The 18,844-nt window shown below is 47.6% G+C and overlaps 1 protein-coding gene across 1 annotated transcript in view; it reads left to right on the top strand.

The window, feature by feature from the left end:
* The window catches only part of LOC137425957 (uncharacterized), a 104,972-nt gene that overhangs the window by 17,259 nt on the left and 68,869 nt on the right, over positions 1-18,844 (top strand). Inside the window, exons 9-10 of the mRNA XM_078768996.1 lie at positions 6,890-7,051; positions 8,895-9,036. Of these exons, the coding sequence (XP_078625122.1) occupies positions 6,890-7,051; positions 8,895-9,036 (304 nt within the window). The remainder of the gene's footprint in view (positions 1-6,889; positions 7,052-8,894; positions 9,037-18,844) is intronic.

The raw sequence follows: 18,844 nt of genomic DNA, 5'->3' as shown, positions 1-18,844 counted from the left end.
AAGTGTAACATACATTGTATCTGAGATTTGAAATTAAGAGTTACTGTTCGTCATCTTCATCGGATTGCAAAATGTCCTCATCAGAAGAGCAGGGTTCAAAGTTGTCATTATCCTCGGCATCAGTTTCAGTTTCTCCTTCATCAGGAACAAGAGATCCAGGTATCTGTGGTCCATCAAACCATATGACGTCGTAGGCTTGCCCTTGAACCTCCCAGCCATTTTCTGCAGTTGGCTGTTGACATATCATCTTTTTGTTGGCATCCGCCCACATTTTGGCAACAAATGATGCACGCTTGATTTGCTGGGAGACCTCGGCTTCACACGGTGGTATCATGGTTGCATCGATGCCCCGAAGGTTCTCAAGAGGATTCTTCGCTGTGTGGCCTTTGGTGCATATGTCTTCTGAAACACTTTATAGCGGTGTGCATTGAGTGAAAGTGCTTGAATTGGCTTGGCTCCATACATTCTTGCAGTGAAAGACATGATTACTTCCACTGAATCCAATCCCAAGTTGTCCGTTGCCATCTCTGCAAATGCGTCTTGAGCATCCTTATAACCCTCAAGAATTTTGAAGGGACGTTTCTTTCCTTTTTTGAAGAAGGCAGATGTGTAATCTGATCCCGTAAATGCATGGAAGCCAGCTAGTGCTTGACAGAGTGGGGTTTCCAAGACTTTGCTAATTGCAGTGATGTCTATGAATCGCCTGTCATTCCTTCCCGATGTCCCAACATCCATCCAAATATGTGCTTTGAACTTCCTGCAGTGATACAGCAGAATGACGGCGACATCTGTATCTGATGCCCTGACTGCTATGTTCTTCGCATTTTCCTTGTCAATGTGACTAACATGAGTGCAGATCAAGGTGTCAGCTTCTTCATGATTGGTTTTCAAGGTCTCTACTTCTTCCTTCATGACTTTCCCATCTTTCACGTAGAAAAGGTAGCATGCTCCAAGATACGAGAGATACACAAGTCGTCCTTGAATTATGTCTGCATATTGCTGGGCCTCCCATTCCATTGCCAGGAATTTTGGTAGCTGCTCTTTGAATGATCTTGACTTTAGACAATCCAAGATATTTCTCGGGCGGTGCTGTTCAGGTCCAGATATGGCGTATTCTTTCTTGTCTGTGTCATCCAGACCTCTTCTTGCTCTTTCACAGTCTTTTATTGATAGGACTGGATATGCGTCAAAGATGAGATGCACTCTTCCACGGGAGAGAGCGGTGACCTGTCTTAAAATGCCGGCTGCCAAGGCTCCATACGTTCCTGGAATGTGGGGTGGAAGAACATGTAGCAGGAACATACCATCAACCACATAGGCATCAACTGAGCTTGGTGTGACAGAGGGAACTTTGCTCTCTAACAGCTCCAGAAGGCCACTCTTTTCCGTCTTGACCATACAACCATCTGTGCTGCACATGGACAGTGGAACCGGTGTCAGTGGATATGAAAAGATATGTTTCAAATCAAGTTTTCTCTGACAAGCAATGACAACCAGGCGTCCCATAAGGTCACGAGTGCACACAAGTGATGCAACACGTTTGTCTCTGTTACGCTTATTTACTGTGCCATTTTCCGTGAAGGTTCTGAGCTTCTCCCTTTTGATTGGCCATTCAAACCGATTTAGATCTTCAATGCAGGCATCAACAAATTCGTTGTATCTGGCTTGTCCTTTCTCCCGGATGGTCAGCAAACATGTCTTGATGGAATCTGTCGCTGCCTTACCAGTGCTGATGTTGTACAGCCTATCCGATATTTCAGTGTACTTAAATGGATTGCATGAGTCTTTTATCTGGTTTACAACCTTATGCAAATCGCTTGTGTCCCTTCTGATGCGGGCTGGGCGGAGTTCAGCTGTGATGTCTTCCGTTTGAGATAGTCCGGTCATTGCTAATGCCCTTGATATAATTGCTGCTCTGGTGGACTTGGTTAACATCCAGTGAAGACGTGCACTGAAGTTGTTTGTCATGGATGATATACCAGTCCGTCTGGATGCAGAATCGGCATTTACTGTCTGTTCCAGTGTAAGATCTACTGGGCATCTACTGAATGCCTTGTCAGTCCTTTTAACCGTAAAGACACCGTTTTCCAAGATAGAACGAAGTCCTGGGTGAGTACTGTCCATGTTTACCAAGTCCAACTGAAACTTCGTGAGCCACCGTGAGTAATTGACATGGTTTGTGGCGAAGAACAAGTGTATGATTGGTGTTAGTGCATGAGTGAACAGGTCCACGTCGTTTGTTCGAATTGCTCGCTCCAGAAGGTGGAAGTCGTGGATAAAGTCGATGTAAATCATCCAGAATTGGGCAGTTGGTCCATGTGTCCCTGATCGGGTTTGGACAGCATACTCCTTGTATGACGTGACACATCTTGTGAACGCAGAAGATGATTCTATTTGTGTCCATGTCTCTTCATCCTGTTTTGTTTGTAACCTTGAAAGTAAATCTTCAACTTCATCATTGCCTTCAAATGTCTCAAGGAATGCTTGGAAGTGTATCAGTTCAAATGCCAAGGCCAGTATCGGGTGCAACCGTTTGCATCTGTTGAAGTGCTTGCCACTCAGAAAACCAATCAGGGATCCAGCAGCTAGGACATCTGTGTCTCGCAGCATTTCTGGGCCACCAGATGCATCGATCAGTTTCCCTAGGGCTTTAAAGAAAGCCATTTCTATGTGGAATGGACCAAGCATGATGAAGACCTTGTCGAACCTGGGCGACTCGGTAACCTGAATCTGCATGGCAGGTTTGGCAGCATTGAGGTCATAGGTTACAACACCATACTGCTGACCGCACTCTTGCGCACAATTCTGTGTGGTGATTAGGGTATCCTGTATAACATCAAGCGACGTTATCGGCTTGTTCAAGTTTTTCATATACAAGACATTTTGTTCTGGAGTTGTGTCTGGGCATATCAAAGCATTGAATCCTACCCACATGGGAATGTTAGCCATCTGCAAGGCATGACATATCATCCATGCAAGGTCCTTGTCTAGAGCTAGCTTCCGATTAGCAGGCCGGTTGTCAACATCGGTGGTTTCATAATCAAATGTGCCCATTCGGGGTTTTTTACGGTATGGCTCAAGGGGCTGTTCCCGAACATGCAGTTTTCTCTTTCTTGATACTTTTTCTGGCTGTGATGTTGTTGGCGCAACTTGATTAACGGGTCTGTTTGTCCCTGCCACATCTTTATTTTGATACAAGATACCCATTGTATCGTGAAGAGTGTCGGCTCCTGACAATATCTCAGACAGTTCATCAAAATTGTCGAACGCCAAACCAAACACCTGATCAAGAAGGGTTCTCTCCGGACAGGTCTGCTCCATACTCTGAATGGCATCTCCTAAGGATGTCTCCAGTGTCTCAATGGTGTGGTAATTGACAACATGGCCAAATCTGTTCAACATTTCAATCAGCTTCCTGCTACCAGTCATAGACTTGATTGCCATTCCGAGAATTATCTGTTTGGCTGGTTTTACTTTCCCCCTTTGAGTAACGAATAAGGCATCCTGGCTTGAGGACAAGGCACGACGTTTGAGTTTTGGAGTGTACAAGTTTTGATTGGGGCCCCCGTACAAGACCTGAAAGAAATCTATCAACATATCTGGGACAGTAACTTCACCCTCATACAGGTTTTGCAGAGTGGGAGGTTCAGGTAGAGGTGTGATTTGTGCATGTTTGATTGCTTTACGCAAGAGTAAGGCAGCCTTATGAATGACAGCTTCAGGCGATGCTGCATAATCATAGGCTGTATGGATAAGGTGCTCACCTAAACCTGTGGGATAAACAATGGCCCCTGCCTTTCTAGCCCTATCTTTACACTCTACCCTAATTATGTCACCAAATTTATTCTGTAAGTTTGTTGCCAAATTTCTGGCTGTAGAAATTGGAGTCTCACCGGCGTCTTCACAAAGCTCTTGGTACCGAGTGAATATGTATGTAAGAAGTTCAGGCCTTTTGCCAAATATAACTGATTTCTCGATGTAAGCATATAAACCTAACAAAGAAATGCTACCTGCAATAGCAGTAGGCCTATGGAGAGACTGTGCATTGAAAAGGTAAGTACTTCCGCAACTGTGATGGTACCGAACCTCTTTACATCGAAAGTCTACACCAGAGATCAGTCCAAGAAGGCTGTTGTCCTTTTTATCAGCTGCAGCAGTTTTTGTTTTTATCTCAGCTTCGAGAGTTTCACATTCACCAAGATGTTCTTCTCTACCACCCTTCTTCTTCCTAGCTTTCTTGCAAAACAGGCAAATGCGTGGGAAAATACCCGAGGTAGACGTTGACGGGGCAAAATCACATGATGAACGTAGGGTCTTCTCACTTGATGCATGTGTCTGGGTTTTTTCTGTTGTATCATCACGTGGCACGGCAGTAAAGTTTTTGTAACAGTTCACGTGATAGCCATGGCTACTGTCGGATTCATCTGGCAGCGACTGAATTATCGTATAGTACTTGGATGTGACAAAATTTCGTTTTTGTCTCCTCCTTGCTGCTACATTGATGATGGATGACCAATGGTCTTCAGTGATGGGTGCGATGTTGCCAGTGGTCTCATCTGCTTTTCCCACATGGAGGATACACTTCCTGCCAGGGTCAGGAGCTACCCCGCTAGCATGCTCCATAATCAAGCATAGGCCTCACCTGAAATAAAAAAATGACATATGTTAGTGGGTTCGAAAATCAACAAAAGTTGGGGGCATGTTATTTCTTATGGAGAAAATGAAACATGGATCTCTGAAGGTTTTTGCATGTGTCGATTATAATGCTCCTATTATCAGATTGTGTGGAAATCAGAAACGCAAAACCTCTCTTTAAGGGCATTATAATGTAAATTAGATTAGGTATGTCGTTAATCGTTGACATGTCTGACAGGTCTAATAGTCCAAGATCTGGGTGGATTTTATTTGGCATGGAAACTACAAAAGCTTAGTCATGCTGGTGTAGTACAGCAGCTTACCTGACCCCAGAAAGCCAATTCTTAAGTGCAGCTAGCGGTGGGTGGGGTCCTTCAAATATCATTTCTCGGAATTTGGTGAATTATTTTCGAGTATGTTAGATGAGGAATCCTTGGAGTTTATAATTTACAGGAAATTGCTGGACAGGGAATTCCTCAAATATAATTTCTCGGAAATTGTTGAAGTATAGTTTGTACAGGCAATTCTAAGAAATTACTTGTAGTAATTAAGAATAAATTTTACCTGCACTAATTTAGCAGAAATTGTTATAATAAATGTTACAGCTTTTACATTGTCTTCACAGTTTCCAAGTTTCTCATGTAATTAAGTGCAGAAAACCCCTATTCCGTGACCTTTGACCTCTTCTTAAGTGACCTTACCACCACATATTCTGTTCTTAAGTTGTTGTTTATTGATGAGGGGACCATTCTCTACATGTTGTATGTGATTTCAGTTTTGTAGCTTATATGTCAAATAAAGGCCTAATTAGCACTAATTAATGTTGTTCTTAAGTGACCTCCCCACCAGAAATTTTCTTCTTAAGTTGCAGATTTGTAGTCGGTGGAGATCACCCTACCACTTGGCATATGAGTTGGTCTTGTAGTCTCTATGTCAAATAAAACCAATCTGGGGGGTACTTTGAGTGGCGCCCCCTACCCCACCCACCGCTAGCTGCACTTAAGAATTGGCTTTCTGGGGTCAGGTAAGCTACCTGTACCACACCAGCATGACAAAGCTTTTGTAGTTTCCATGTCAAATAAAATCCACCTAGCTCTCGAACCATTATATTACCACAAAGACGTTGATATTGTTGCGGTTTTGGGTCTTGCCGGCATGGTGCTCATTAGTGACCACAAGATGAGGTCGTTGCAGTGGACCAACAAGGTCCTGGTAACATCGTGGTCATTTTGTTAACAGGTTCCCAACGTTTGTTTCCCCTCCCCCTTCCCCGTGAATGTGCGCTGGCCCCTGGTTGTGTTTATTTGTTGTGATCGTAATAAGGCGTAGAATAAGCTAAGTTTCTGCCTCTTGCCCCTTTTTCCTTCCTATCAATCAGTTTCACTGTAAATATTTGTAAGCAAATCAAATCGTGAAACGTTTCCTTTCCCTCTGTCCGTGAATGTCTTTTCTTCCATTGGTCCGCCATTGCTCGCACCCAGAGTAGGGATCGGCCATAACAAAATTAGCATCAGCCCGGCATGTACCAACGGTTGCTTCAGCCATCTAAATTTCGATTAAGGAACAAAAGAAAGTGGTACACCACCGGAGGGTACATTCCCCGATTGAGACCCTCACCTGGTACAGGTAGGCAGTGCGAGACGATGGACACTGCTATCGCACGACGGTCCAATTGGCATTCGTAGTTGCTGGTTTGCAACCTGCCGAAGTACGAAGTTATTCTTGCACGGCAGCCTCAGTTCTGGTAAGTTCGGGAGGGAATAGAGGCTAACCCCCTCGTAGTAGACCGGAACCACGGGCCATAACAACATATATACTCAAGCCTCCATACGTCATTCTGGAATTTCGCAGGCAGGGTGATTCATCATTTTGCTCCCTTTGAGATGCATGTTAAACTGTGTTACCCTGTCTGCTGGCATTAGTTGGAAGACGTTAAATATGTTATGGCATCCTTCACAGATTAGGTGATCTATCACCAGTATCCTGGATAAATTCCAAAATACAGCGGTAAATTCCAAAAGTTGAGCATTGTGCGTCAGAGAGGTCACCCGTCCAGGATTGTAACCTGAGATAATAAACTGCTTTGGTAAAACAAACACTCTGTATTGATCATGAAAAACAAGTACAAATATAACAATAATATGTGCATTTGCATCACTATTTGTGATACCATTTTAGTTATTTTTTATGGTATTGTAGAACACATGCAGTGCGTTGTGAATATGTATTCCTTTGCTTCTCCACATTTTTGCAGCTCAGCCGCAAAATATTTGTTGACGAGTCACTATGGACTCGTCTCTTTCATACATTCATTGATGGAGTCAGAAGTCGCCTGACGGATATGAGGGAAGCCTGGTATGATGCAAAACGCATGTGTTTTATGCTTCCCATCAAGATTCCGTTCCGTAAATACATGGTGAGTTTTGATTGCTATCCTGTGACAATAAATGACGGTATTTTGGATATGCACACACGAATATTAATGTTAATCCTTCAGATACACTACATGACCAAAGGTATGCGGACACCCCCTTTTAATTAGTGGATTCGGCTGTTTCAGCCACACCCATTGCTGACAGGTATATATAATCAAGCACACAGCCATGCAATCTCCATAGACAAACATTGGCAGTAGAATGGGCTGTACTGAAGAGCTCAGTGACTTTCAACGTGGCACCGTCATGGGATGCCACCTTTCAAACAAGTCAGTTCGTCAAATTTCTGCCCACCTAGAGCTGCCCCGGTCAACTGTAAGTACTGTTATTGTGAAGTGGAAACGTGTAGGGGCAACAACAGCTCAGCCGCGAATTGGAAGACCACATAAGCTCACAGAACGGGACCGCAGAGTGCTGAAGCGCGTAGCGCGTAAAAATCGTCTGTCCTTGGTAGCAGCACTCACTACCGAGTTCCAAACTGCTTTCTGGAAGCAAAGTCAGCACAACAACTGTTTGACAGGATCTTCATGAAATGGGTTTCCATGGCCTAGCAGCCCCACACAAACCTAAGATCACCATGTACAATGCCAAGCATCGGCTGGAGTGGTGTAAAGCTCACCGCCATTGGACTCTGGAGCAGTGGAAACGCGTTCTCTGGAGTGATGAAATCCGCTTCACCACCTGGCAGTCCGATGAACGAAACTGGGTTTGGCAGATGCCAGGAGAACGCTACCTGCCTGAATGCATAGTGCCAACTGTAAAGTTTGGTGGAGGAGGAATAATGCTCTGGGGCTGTTTTTCATGGTGCGGACTAGGCCCCTTCATTCCAGTGAAGGGAAATCTTAACGCCACAGCATACAATGACATTCCAGACGATTGTGTGCTTCCAACTTTGTGGCAGCAGTTTGGGGAAGGCCCTTTCCTGTTTCAGCATGACAATGGCCCCGTGCTCAAAGCGAGGACCATACAGAAATGCTTTGTCGAGATTGGTGTGGAAGAACTTGACTGGCCTACACAGAGCCCTGACCTCAACCCCATGGAACGCCTTTCGGATGAATTGGAACGCCAAATGCGAGCCAGGCCTAATCGACCAACATCAGTGCCCGACCTCACGAATGCTCTTGTGGCAGAATGGAAGCAAATCCCCGCAGTAATGTTCCAACTCGTGGAAAGCCTTCCCAGAAGAGTGGAGGCTGTTATACTTGTTATAGCAACAAAGAGGGGGGACGAACTCCATATTAATGCCCATGATTTAGGAATGAGATGTTCGATTTTCAGGTGTCCACATACATTTGGTCATGTAGTGTATATCCATGCGGCGAAGCAAAATAAATCGTATCGATACACGTTTAAACCCATCGAGATGTTGTGGGGGGATTTGAAACGAGCTGTGCATTTAAGAAACACCTCAAACATCGCACAGCTGAAAGAATTCTGCATGGAGCAGTGGGCATAAATTTCTCCCAGTCGATGTCAGAGACTGGTAGACAGTTATAAGAAACGCCTACTTGAGGTTGTTTCTGCCAAAGGGGGCAATACCACCTATTTGAGCCAAGGGTGTACTGTACTTACTTTTTCCACATGCGAAATTTGCATTTATGTTTATTTAAATTATACAAAGGACTACAAAATGTAAATGTTTCATGATATTTGTTATATTATATCACCTTTATCTATCAATATTGTTGAAATGAAGATCAAATAGCTGCATGTTGAAATATGTTGAAAAAGTCAAAACTTTACATGGGATGTATTTACTTTTTCACGTGAATGTATATGTATATATATATATATATTTGATGATTCTTTTTTTTGCCTACACAGAGGAATATGAAGATTCGGGAGAATACGCTTCTGGAACATTTTCGTTTGAGGGATACGACACTCGAGTTGACAGCTTTCGATAAGAAACTCCTTCACGATTTTTTCAACATGCTTGACTGTCATCAGTGTCGGGGGCTGAATGGTAAAGTACAGCACACATGCACACACACATTGGTACAGGTTTAAATTCATTACAATGCAAATGTAAAAAATATGTATGTATTATGTATGTACATAGGTATATGTATACAGAGGCGTACCTAGAGTATTTGGCACCCGGGGCGGCTCCACCCCACCCCCTCTGAGGACGCCATTGTTTGTATATGTATATTAATATATATATATATTTATATTGTTGCGGATCTCAGAGTACGGCACTCCCGTTAGCAAGGGGGGGGGGGGGGTTAATCCCCTTGTCTTGTTAAGCTGGCCGTCTCCAGCCCTGGAACTATCCCGCTCCTCTGCGGGGTGAGATTGGCCAGGGTGATTGGTCAAAGGTTTCCCAAATACCTTCACCAATCTCTCCGCAAAGCAGGGAGATGAGTCCCTGCTCGAACCGCGGATGTGATGGTAATTGCCGAGCGGTTTAGCAATCCACGATCCGAGCCGTTAACAAAAGGACTAAACCCGATTTAAAGCGGTTGGCCAAATCGTGCCACAGGTACTCAATGGGGGAAAAGACTAAAGCGACCGGATGAGAGGAACCAAAGAATAAGAAGGGTGAAGGAAGAACAAATATGGTTTATTTACTACACTACAAGAGGAAACGAAAGAAGGGAATATACAAGAAGGAGGAAATAAAGGGACATAGGGCAAGCTTATCTAAACAGTCTTAACTTATCACGACCCCAGGACAAACAGACAGACTCACACGGAATGGTAGGGGAGGAAGGTCCAGGCGGATGGTTCCAGGCGATGGGATCCGTCCAGGCTCCGGGTCCGCGGGCGAAGAACGGCAGGCAGCTTCGCATCTCGTTGGCGCGCGACCGGACCTTACATATGCGAGGGGCTGGAATGCGCATACGTATAGCTTGCCGAACGCTCTCAAAACCAACGGCAGTTCGTATCAAAAACGATCGTCCCAAGCGATCCTCCGTGCAATGTTCTTATCATTCGCCTCCTCTGCGCTGTTCTCTCAAGTTTGCCGATCTTCTCTCCTCTCTGCCAATCATCTCCCCCGCATCTGCGTAAAAGGGCTTCGCGCTCGCGCTTTTATCACAAGCCTCGCGTATCAAGCCGCGTCCGCTTTGCTCCGCCTACCTGTGAACACGCCTCGGCCCGGATTGGTTGTGAGGGTTCATCGGTACCTCCCCTCGTGACGCGTTGATGGGGCCACGCCTATGTTCCTGGCCGCTCCTCCCTTCTTCTCCCACTGTGCCACGTGGCTTATGGCGGCTTGGGGTGAGCTTCAGCTCAAAGGCAGCGAACGCTGCTGGCAAAGGCGCGCCATACAATTTGGAGAGGGTAAAGCCGCAAAATGAATGGAATGGGAATTTGAAAAGGGGCCTAGGTTATTTGATTAATACAACGCAGATTCAACTATTGGAAACAGATCCTTACCTGAAACACATACTAATGAAATAACTGAAGAAGAAGCCTATGGTATGCTACGTGTTGCTCGTGGCCTAACTAGGGTGCGATATTTTAACGTTACAAAGGTAATATTTACAAGTTGTTATTTGCAAGTATTTACTAGTGAAGGGTTCTCAAAACTGCAACAATATATATCTATCTATATATATATATATCTATCTATATATATATATATATATATATATATATATATATATATATATATATATATATATATATATATATATATATATATATATATACAGTATATATATATGTATATATTTATATATATAAAGGAGGAGTGTCTGTGTGTGTGTGTGTGTGTGTGTGTGTGTGTGTGTCTGTCTGGATGTCTGCTTATAACTCAAGAACTACACATCGGAGAAAAGTTTTAGACACAGATTCGGAATCAGCATAAAATCCTGGTGGTTATAGGCTACGTTTTATTTTAATATCAATGGTTTAAAAAACCGCGCCAGCTGCAATTCCATGGTGTAGTTTGTGGCGGCGCTATTGCCCCTTTCCGATCCCGCGGTTGCGCGTACGTACAGTATACTGTACGTACATATTTATATATTTTTAATGTGCTTTTTATTGTATTTTAAATTGTTTTTTAGCTTATTTTATTGTTAATTTATGTACTATTGTATTTATTTTAAATATATTTTTAAGGAAAACAAATGTTTTCACGTCCGTGGGAGTGACATAAAGTCGCACATAATGACAAAATGCGAGTCATTTTTTCGCACCAAGAACGAATAAACGGTAGTTGAGATTTTATTCGAATTCGAATTCCATTAAATTTCAACTGTTGGAAACAATAATTATTTCAAATGTTGGAAATTGAAATAATTATTGTTTCCAACAGTTGAAATGTAATGGAATTCGAATTCGAATAAAATCTCAACCCCCCAAAAAAACGTCGCGTTTTAAAATTATGACGTCATCAGCGTATTTCGGAACGTTAATTTTTCAACTTCATATTCAGAATCAGTACGTCCCAGAACAACTACAGCACACCTTAAATGTTTAAAAAACCTTCGGGTTTTAAAATTATGACGTCATCAGCGTATTTCGTAACGTTAATTTTTCAACTTTGCCGACAATGTCTTCCGACTTCCGGGTTCGGAATGCGGGACCAATGCCATTTGACAGGGAATAAAAAATAAATGCGACATTCAATTGACGACAATGACTTCCGACTTGACTCCCCCCTCCCCCTCCCCCTCCCCTCCCCCCTCCCCTCCCCCCTCCCCCTCCCCCTCCCCTCCCCCCTCCCCTCCCCCCTCCCCTCCCCTCACCCTCCCCCCTTTCTCCCTCCCCCTCCCCTCCCCCTCCCCTCCCCCTCCCTTCCCCCCATGGCCCTCCCTTTCCCCACTGCCCCGCCCCTCCCTCCTCCCCCTCCTCTCCCCCTCCCCCCTCCCCTTCTCCCCTCCCCCTCCACTCCCCTCCCCCCTCCACCCTAACCCCTCCCCTTCTCCCCTCCTCCTCCCCCTCCCCCCTCCCCTCCCCCTTCCCCCTTTCTCCCTCCCCCCTCCCCCTCCCCTCCCCTCCCTCCCCCCGCCCTCCTCCCCTTCCCTCCCCTCCCCCTTCCCTCCCCTCCCCCCCTTCCACCTCACCCTCCCCCTCCCCTCCCCCTCCACTCCCCTCCCCCTCCCCTCCCCCACTCCCCTCCCCCTGCCTTCCCCCCATGGCCCTCCCTTTCCCCCCTGCCCCGTCTCCTCCCCCTCCCCTCCCCTTCTCCCCTCCCCCTTGCTCCTCCCATTTCCCCCTCCCCCCTCCCCCTCCCCATCCCCCTTCTCTCCTCTCCTCCTCCCCCTCCCCCTCTTCTCCCCTCCCCCCTCTTCTCCCCTCCCCTCCCCTGCCCCCTCCCCTCCCCCTCCCCCTCCCCTCCCCCTCCCCCTTCCCCCTTTCTCCATCCCCCTCCCCCTCCCCTCCCCCCTCCCCTCTCCCCTTTCTCCCTCCCCCTCCCCCCTCCCCTCCCCCTCCCTTCCCCCCATGCCCCTCCCTTTCCCCCCTATCCCCTCCCCTCCCCCTCCTCCCTCCCCTCCCCCCTTCCCCCTCCCCCTCCCATCCCTCCCCCTCCCCCTCCCCATCCCCCCCTCTTCTCTCCTCTCCTCCTCCCCCTCCCCCCTCTTCTCCCCTCCCCCCTCTTCTCCCCTCCCCCCCTCTTCTCCCCTCTCCCCCTCTTCTCCCCTCCCCACCCTCTCCTCCCCGCCCCCCCGTTCCCCTCCCCTCCCCTTCCCCCTCCCCTCCCTTCCCCCGTCCGGCAATGCCGGGTACTTCCCGTGGGCTGCTCGAGGGTTGGAAAACCAAGCAATCTTTATGTCTTGGCACCAAGTAAGAAAACCAGAAATGTTGTATACCAAGAGGTTTTGAGAAATTGACAATTGACAAAACGTCATGTAGGAAATGTACTGTGATATTGCTCTAAAATATACGTGTTCTTTTCATCATATATTTGTCTTATTCTTATTCAACCCGGGCGAAGCCGGGTACCTCAGCTAGTATATATATATATATATATATATATATATATATATATATATATATATATATATATATATATATATATATATATATATATATATATATATATGTAGGGAGCTGTAATGCCCCTCCCCCTTTGTATATCCTTGCTGCTTTACCAATTACCAAGTATAACCAATTATATGTTTTGTTTTGACTTGCTACTGTACTCTCTCATGATACTGAGTTCTTTCTACTGCATTGAGGATGTGTAATATCCTAATAAGGAGTTCTCTGCCTTTGTGCTCTGGCCTGCGTGGGCGCAATCTCTAGTTCCCCTTTCCAGGCCTTGAAGGCAACCCTTATCTCTCTTTGCCTGTTTCCTGTTTTTGCCATTATCTTGCAAGTTGACAGTTTTACGAGTGACCACTCCCCTTTGTACTTTCCCAGGCCAGCTGCTATACAGAAAGTTGTAAACATGTTGTCACATAATGCTGACCATCTCCTTATCAGAAGCTAACCCATGACTGGCCTTGGATGAACTTCCTTTAATTAACTGAACAACAGGATGGGACTATGGTGGGGGACCCAATGAGCCCATTCTGTCTCTGTGTCTTGTGAGCTAACTCCACCCCTGACTTTCCTTTATATAAAGCAATGTTAATTGAATTATTTCAGAGCATCTTGTTGTACTGTTGGTCATTCCTTGTGAGTTTCAATGCAACTTTGCTGTCCTCAAGCTTGAGTACTCGAGTTCCAATAAATATATCCGTTGCTCCTTTCTTCTGAGTTCTTCTGAGTCCCAAGTCCTAAGTCTCAATCCGACAACTGGTGGCAGCGGTGGGATCAGTCTGGGCAGTCCGGGACGCGGTCCCAGGCAAGGGAGTGGTGAGAGACCAGCTGGCAATTGATCCGGGTCAGGTGAGCTGTGGTTTTCTTTTGTTTTTTCCTTTTTAGCCCGGGGGTCAGTCCAAATTGTAACCCACTCTCTCTTGCTCGGTCGCCGTACGTTCCGTTCCCTGCTCATACCTGTTCCACGAACCTAAATTTAATTACGGACCGCTTGGGTCCTGGAGCAACTGATTGTTTATGGACTCGTTAGGGTAACGTTACGTAAGGAGAAGTGCCCCACGTTGGGCGCCTGAGGTTAAGGGGTAATAGATCTCTGGGTTGTGAGGGTAAGGATAAGGGCGGCGTCCCGATCCGAGGCCTACCCGGGAGACGTTGGGATTTTAAGTAAGATCAGAACTATTATACGGGCGTAGGACGCCAGGAAAGTGCAGTAAGGGTAGGATAGACGGCTGTGTAGGCGGGCGAGCCTCTCAGGAGAGTAGGTAGCGCGGCCGTACCACGCGAGGCGGGCGAACCTCACGGGTACGAGGCTGCGAGCCTCTCAGAGTTAGGTAGACGGCTGTAAACGCGAGGCGGGCGATCCTCACGAGTACAAGGCTACGTCGGTAAACTAAAATTTTCCTAGGATGGGTAACAGTATGGGTAATAAGACAGTAAAGGCAGGTGAACCGCTTAGACATACCCCAGCATTTTTTATGTTTAAGAGGTATGGCTATGCTGCTGTGAGACCAGGGAAGTCATGGGTTGCATTGACGAAGGATTTGGGAGAACCGTGGCCCGAAGGAGGGTCTTTTGCGCTGGAAAAATTGGACGTGTTGTATGAGACATTAGAAAAGTTCGAACAGGCCACGAAACACTTTCCGCCTGACTATTGGAAAGTCTTTGGCTGGTGGAAGGAAGAAGCGATGAAGCGACACGCAAAGTCGAAACAGGCCAGCTTGGCTGGTGAGGTAACAAAACTCAAGGGTCTGAGGAAACAGGCGAATAAAGAGCAGGATGAAGCGCTTAAGGAAATAGAGAGGCAGGCCAACGCGCGACTGATGCCGCTCGTTGAAAACCCAGACCCCGCGAGAGGGGAGGCAGTGACCAATCTACCCTCCCCAGCCCCAGTCCTAAGCTCTGTCCCGGGGTTTCAGGCACCACCTATCCTTTCTGCGCCCCCGCTACCACCTCCCTATAACCCCGCTACCATCGCGCCCCAGATACCCCAGAACCACCCGAGCCAGGGAAGGCCGTTGGCACAACTCGGGGCTAACGGAATAGATGACGGGACCGACATCGCAGGGTTCCCGCCACCGATAGGACCGGATGGGTTATACCCCTCACTGGTAGGTTGTAAGGGGAAAAGGACCTCACAAACTACCCCATCGGAATGTCAGGAAATAGAGGAAAGGAAAACATTGTGCCCTGTACAAGTTATCGGGGTTGACGCAGCAGGTCATGGGGTTCGGGAAAGAGTACCTTGGAAAGAATCCTCTTTAACTGTAATGCGGGCAAGGATTCAACATTTGCTTATTGAGGATCCACGGCAGATAGTGCCGACCATGTCGAATTGGGTTTTGGATGGCGAGTGCGACTATCGAGACATAACCCATATGGGAGTGTCCGTGCTCCCACCCAAGGTATGGGAAAGGGCTAGACAAAGAGCACACTGGCCGGTGGCAGACCCAAGGGCTGGTGCAAACCCCCCGTTAACACAAGCGCAATGGGATGCTCTAAAGGTCCTGCTGCTAGATTCTATTGAGCAGGCGCTGTTGCCAGCAGGAGGTCCGGATTGGGGAAAGATCGGGGCCATAAAACAAAAGGCAGGAGAACCAATTGGAGAGTACCGAGAAAGGTTGGAAAAGGCCATTGCGCGCTGGGGAGGACTGGGTCCGATGCAGCTGGGAGGGCTACCCCAACCATTGGTAAATCAATATCTAATCGAGGGGCTTCGGCCGGTGTTAAAGAAACAGGTACAGACCGTCCTCTTCGGCTGGAAGGGAATGACAACCAACGAATTATGCGACAAACTGGAACAATGCCCGGGCTCCTCCCTAGAGGAGAAGAAGGATATTAAGGAGGAAATATTGCAAATGTTTGTCCAGGAGAAACGGGCTCAATTTAACCAAAATAAAAAAGGGGATCAGAGTCAGAACTACATACACGAACAGTGCCAGAAGTGGGGACCTGTTCGAGGTCCAGAGGAACATAGGAGGAGTTGTTATCCTTTTTTCTATAAGGGCCAATTCCCCAACGGAGAGTGGATCCACAGCGAAAATGAAAACCGCGACGGTTGTACTGAGGAAGATTTTGGACTAATTAATATGGACGAAATAAAACAACAATGGACAATACCACCCCCTCTTCCCCTTCCTCCTCAAAACCCTCAAACTTGGAATGTGCAAGGGCCCCCTCCCCAAAATTGGTATCCACCAAGACCCCTTCTCCAAAACCCCGGACCACCCCCCAATAGTGGGATGCAGAACGGACCAAGGGGGAACTGGGCCCCGCCTCGGGGTCCGCCGCAGTGGCAACCAGTGAACCAGTCACTTTGGGGGCCGCCAGAACGTAGGCAGGGCGGAAGGGGAGCCGTAGAGGGACGACCTATGCCCTCCGCACCACCGGTTCCGCAGGAACCGTGCCATTATTGCAAGCAGATGGGACACTGGATACGTGATTGCCCAAAGGCTCGTAAGGGGTTTCAGCCCCAATACAATAGAGGGGCCTATTGACGGGACGCTGGCGAGTCGCCCAAGGAGTGTCCTCTCTTGACCATGACACCGGCAGAGGAACCAACCATGATGTTGGACGTAGAGGGAAGACAATTAGAATTTCTCGTAGATACGGGCGCGACTCGCAGCACAATTAACAAGGGGCAATTGCCCTCTTTGCGCCCTACGGCCAGGAACGTTCAAATACTGGGTGTTTCGGGTTTACCCCAAGCGCTTCCTATTTCGGAGGAAGTGCGAGTAACATGCGGCCCGCTGGAGGCTAAACATGCTTTCTTGATGACCACTACCGCCCCGACGAATTTGCTGGGACGGGATTTATTGTGCCGTTTGGGCTGTCAAATCTCATGTACCGAGGAGGGAGTTTTCGTAGACGTCGCGGAGTCTAAACGCGACTTGTTGATGACGGCACTGGCTCGTCCCGGCCCCACCGCGTATTGGTGGCGCTTGGATCCAGGGGCTTTGTCTGCTTGGACATATATCATAGATAATGTGTGTTTGGACAGTTCAGTGCTGCGAGATTGGATGCAACAGCACCAAATTTCGATAAAGGACTTAAAGGATAATCCACCCCATTGCACTGCGTACTATGATGCAACGGGTGAGGACGAGAACTACCGGGAAAGGGTTAAGGAAAAGCTGGGCGAATGGATGCCTCTACACTTGTCACGGGTATGGATCGGGCGTGAGGGAATAGGAATTGAGGTAGTCCTAACCCCGAGTCAGCATGCGCTGACCCAATACCCCGAAGGAGCGGTCGCCCATGTTACCCTCACTACTGCCAAAGGGTGGCCGCCGGAAAGTGTAGGTTGGATGGTAGGGAGGTTACGAGAAGTTCCCTTACATGGTTATCGGTGTAAGAGGGGCCGCTGGACTTTGAAACAGCTCGAAAACGGTGAAGGGTTCTCAATTGACATTAAGGCAGAACGGAGGGACGGAAAGTTCGAAGAGGCAGAGTTGCCCCCCAAAGGCACCTATGCCATGAGGGCAGTGCTGACGGACCCGGGTGAGTCGGATTACCTCCTAGCGGAGGTGCCAGACAATTTATGGCCCAAAAGCGACGGTGAGGTTGGACGGATGCGAGACGCCAAACCTCTAGTGATAGCAGTGCAGCCGGGGATGCGCTTGCCAAACGTAAAACAGTATAAGCTACGACCTGAGGCCGACGTAGGCATAGCACCAGTGATTCAATCCCTAGTGGAACAGAAGATTATCGTAGAAACTAACAGCCCATGTAATACACCAATTTTGCCAGTTAAAAAGCCGTCAAAGGACAAATGGAGATTTGTACAGGATTTAAGGGAGGTGAACAAGGTGATACAGGGCATACACCCACTAGTTCCAAACGGAGAAACCCTCATGATGTCAATTCCGCCGGACGCAACATACTTCACGGTCATCGACCTTTGTTCTGCGTTTTTCTCTGTGCCCATCGCGCCTGAGTCACAATACTTGTTCGCTTTCACCCATAGGGGGCGCCAGTATACTTGGACAGTACTACCTCAGGGGTTTTCAGATAGCCCCACTCTGTTTTCCCGGGCGCTGCACCGCGACCTGGCGGATGTGGAATTGAAGGGAGGGTCAGTGTTGCTGCAATACGTTGACGATTTGTTGATTTGCTCCCCTTCAAAGGAGGCGTGCGAAATGGATTCTTTGGCCCTATTAAAGGCCTTGGCGGCCAAAGGCCACAAAGTAGGCAGACCAAAACTTCAGTTTGTGCGGCAGGTTGTAACTTACTTGGGACACGCCATTTCGCACGGAAAACGAGAATTGGATGCTGGACGAGTGACCGCTATCACGGAGCTGCCTCGCCCTCGCTCGCAACGGCAAATGCTGCGCTTCCTAGGTATGACGGGATACTGCCGCACTTGGATACTTGATTTTGCGCTGCTGGCTAAACCACTGTACGAGGCGACCAAATCAAATGCCCCGGACCTATTGGTATGGACGGATGAATTGAGGCGATGTTTTGACGGGCTGAAACAGGCGCTGGTTACGGCACCGTCATTAGGACTCCCGGATTATGCGAAACCATTTACCCTTTACACTCACGCCGTGGGAGGTTTCGCCCAGTCAGTTTTGACACAGACCCATGGGGATAAGGAGCGGCCGGTGGCCTACTTTAGTAAAAAGTTAGACCCGGTCGAACAAGGGTTTCCGGTGTGCTTGCAAGCCGTGGCAGCGGCCAGGTACGCAGTAGAAAGAACAGCGGACATTGTTATGGGACACCCAGTAACGCTACGAGTACCGCATTGCGTCACTTCGCTGTTGTTACAGCGAAGCACACAGCATTTGTCTAACACTAGATTAATGCAATACGAATCCGCACTGATCACTGCAGCC

The sequence above is a fragment of the Myxine glutinosa genome, unplaced genomic scaffold (assembly GCF_964187855.1).
Source record: "Myxine glutinosa unplaced genomic scaffold, kmMyxGlut1.1 SCAFFOLD_847, whole genome shotgun sequence".
Lineage (NCBI taxonomy): Eukaryota > Metazoa > Chordata > Myxini > Myxiniformes > Myxinidae > Myxine > Myxine glutinosa.
The sequence above is the reverse complement of the archived record's forward strand: the minus strand, read 5'-3'. Positions and strand labels throughout refer to the sequence as shown.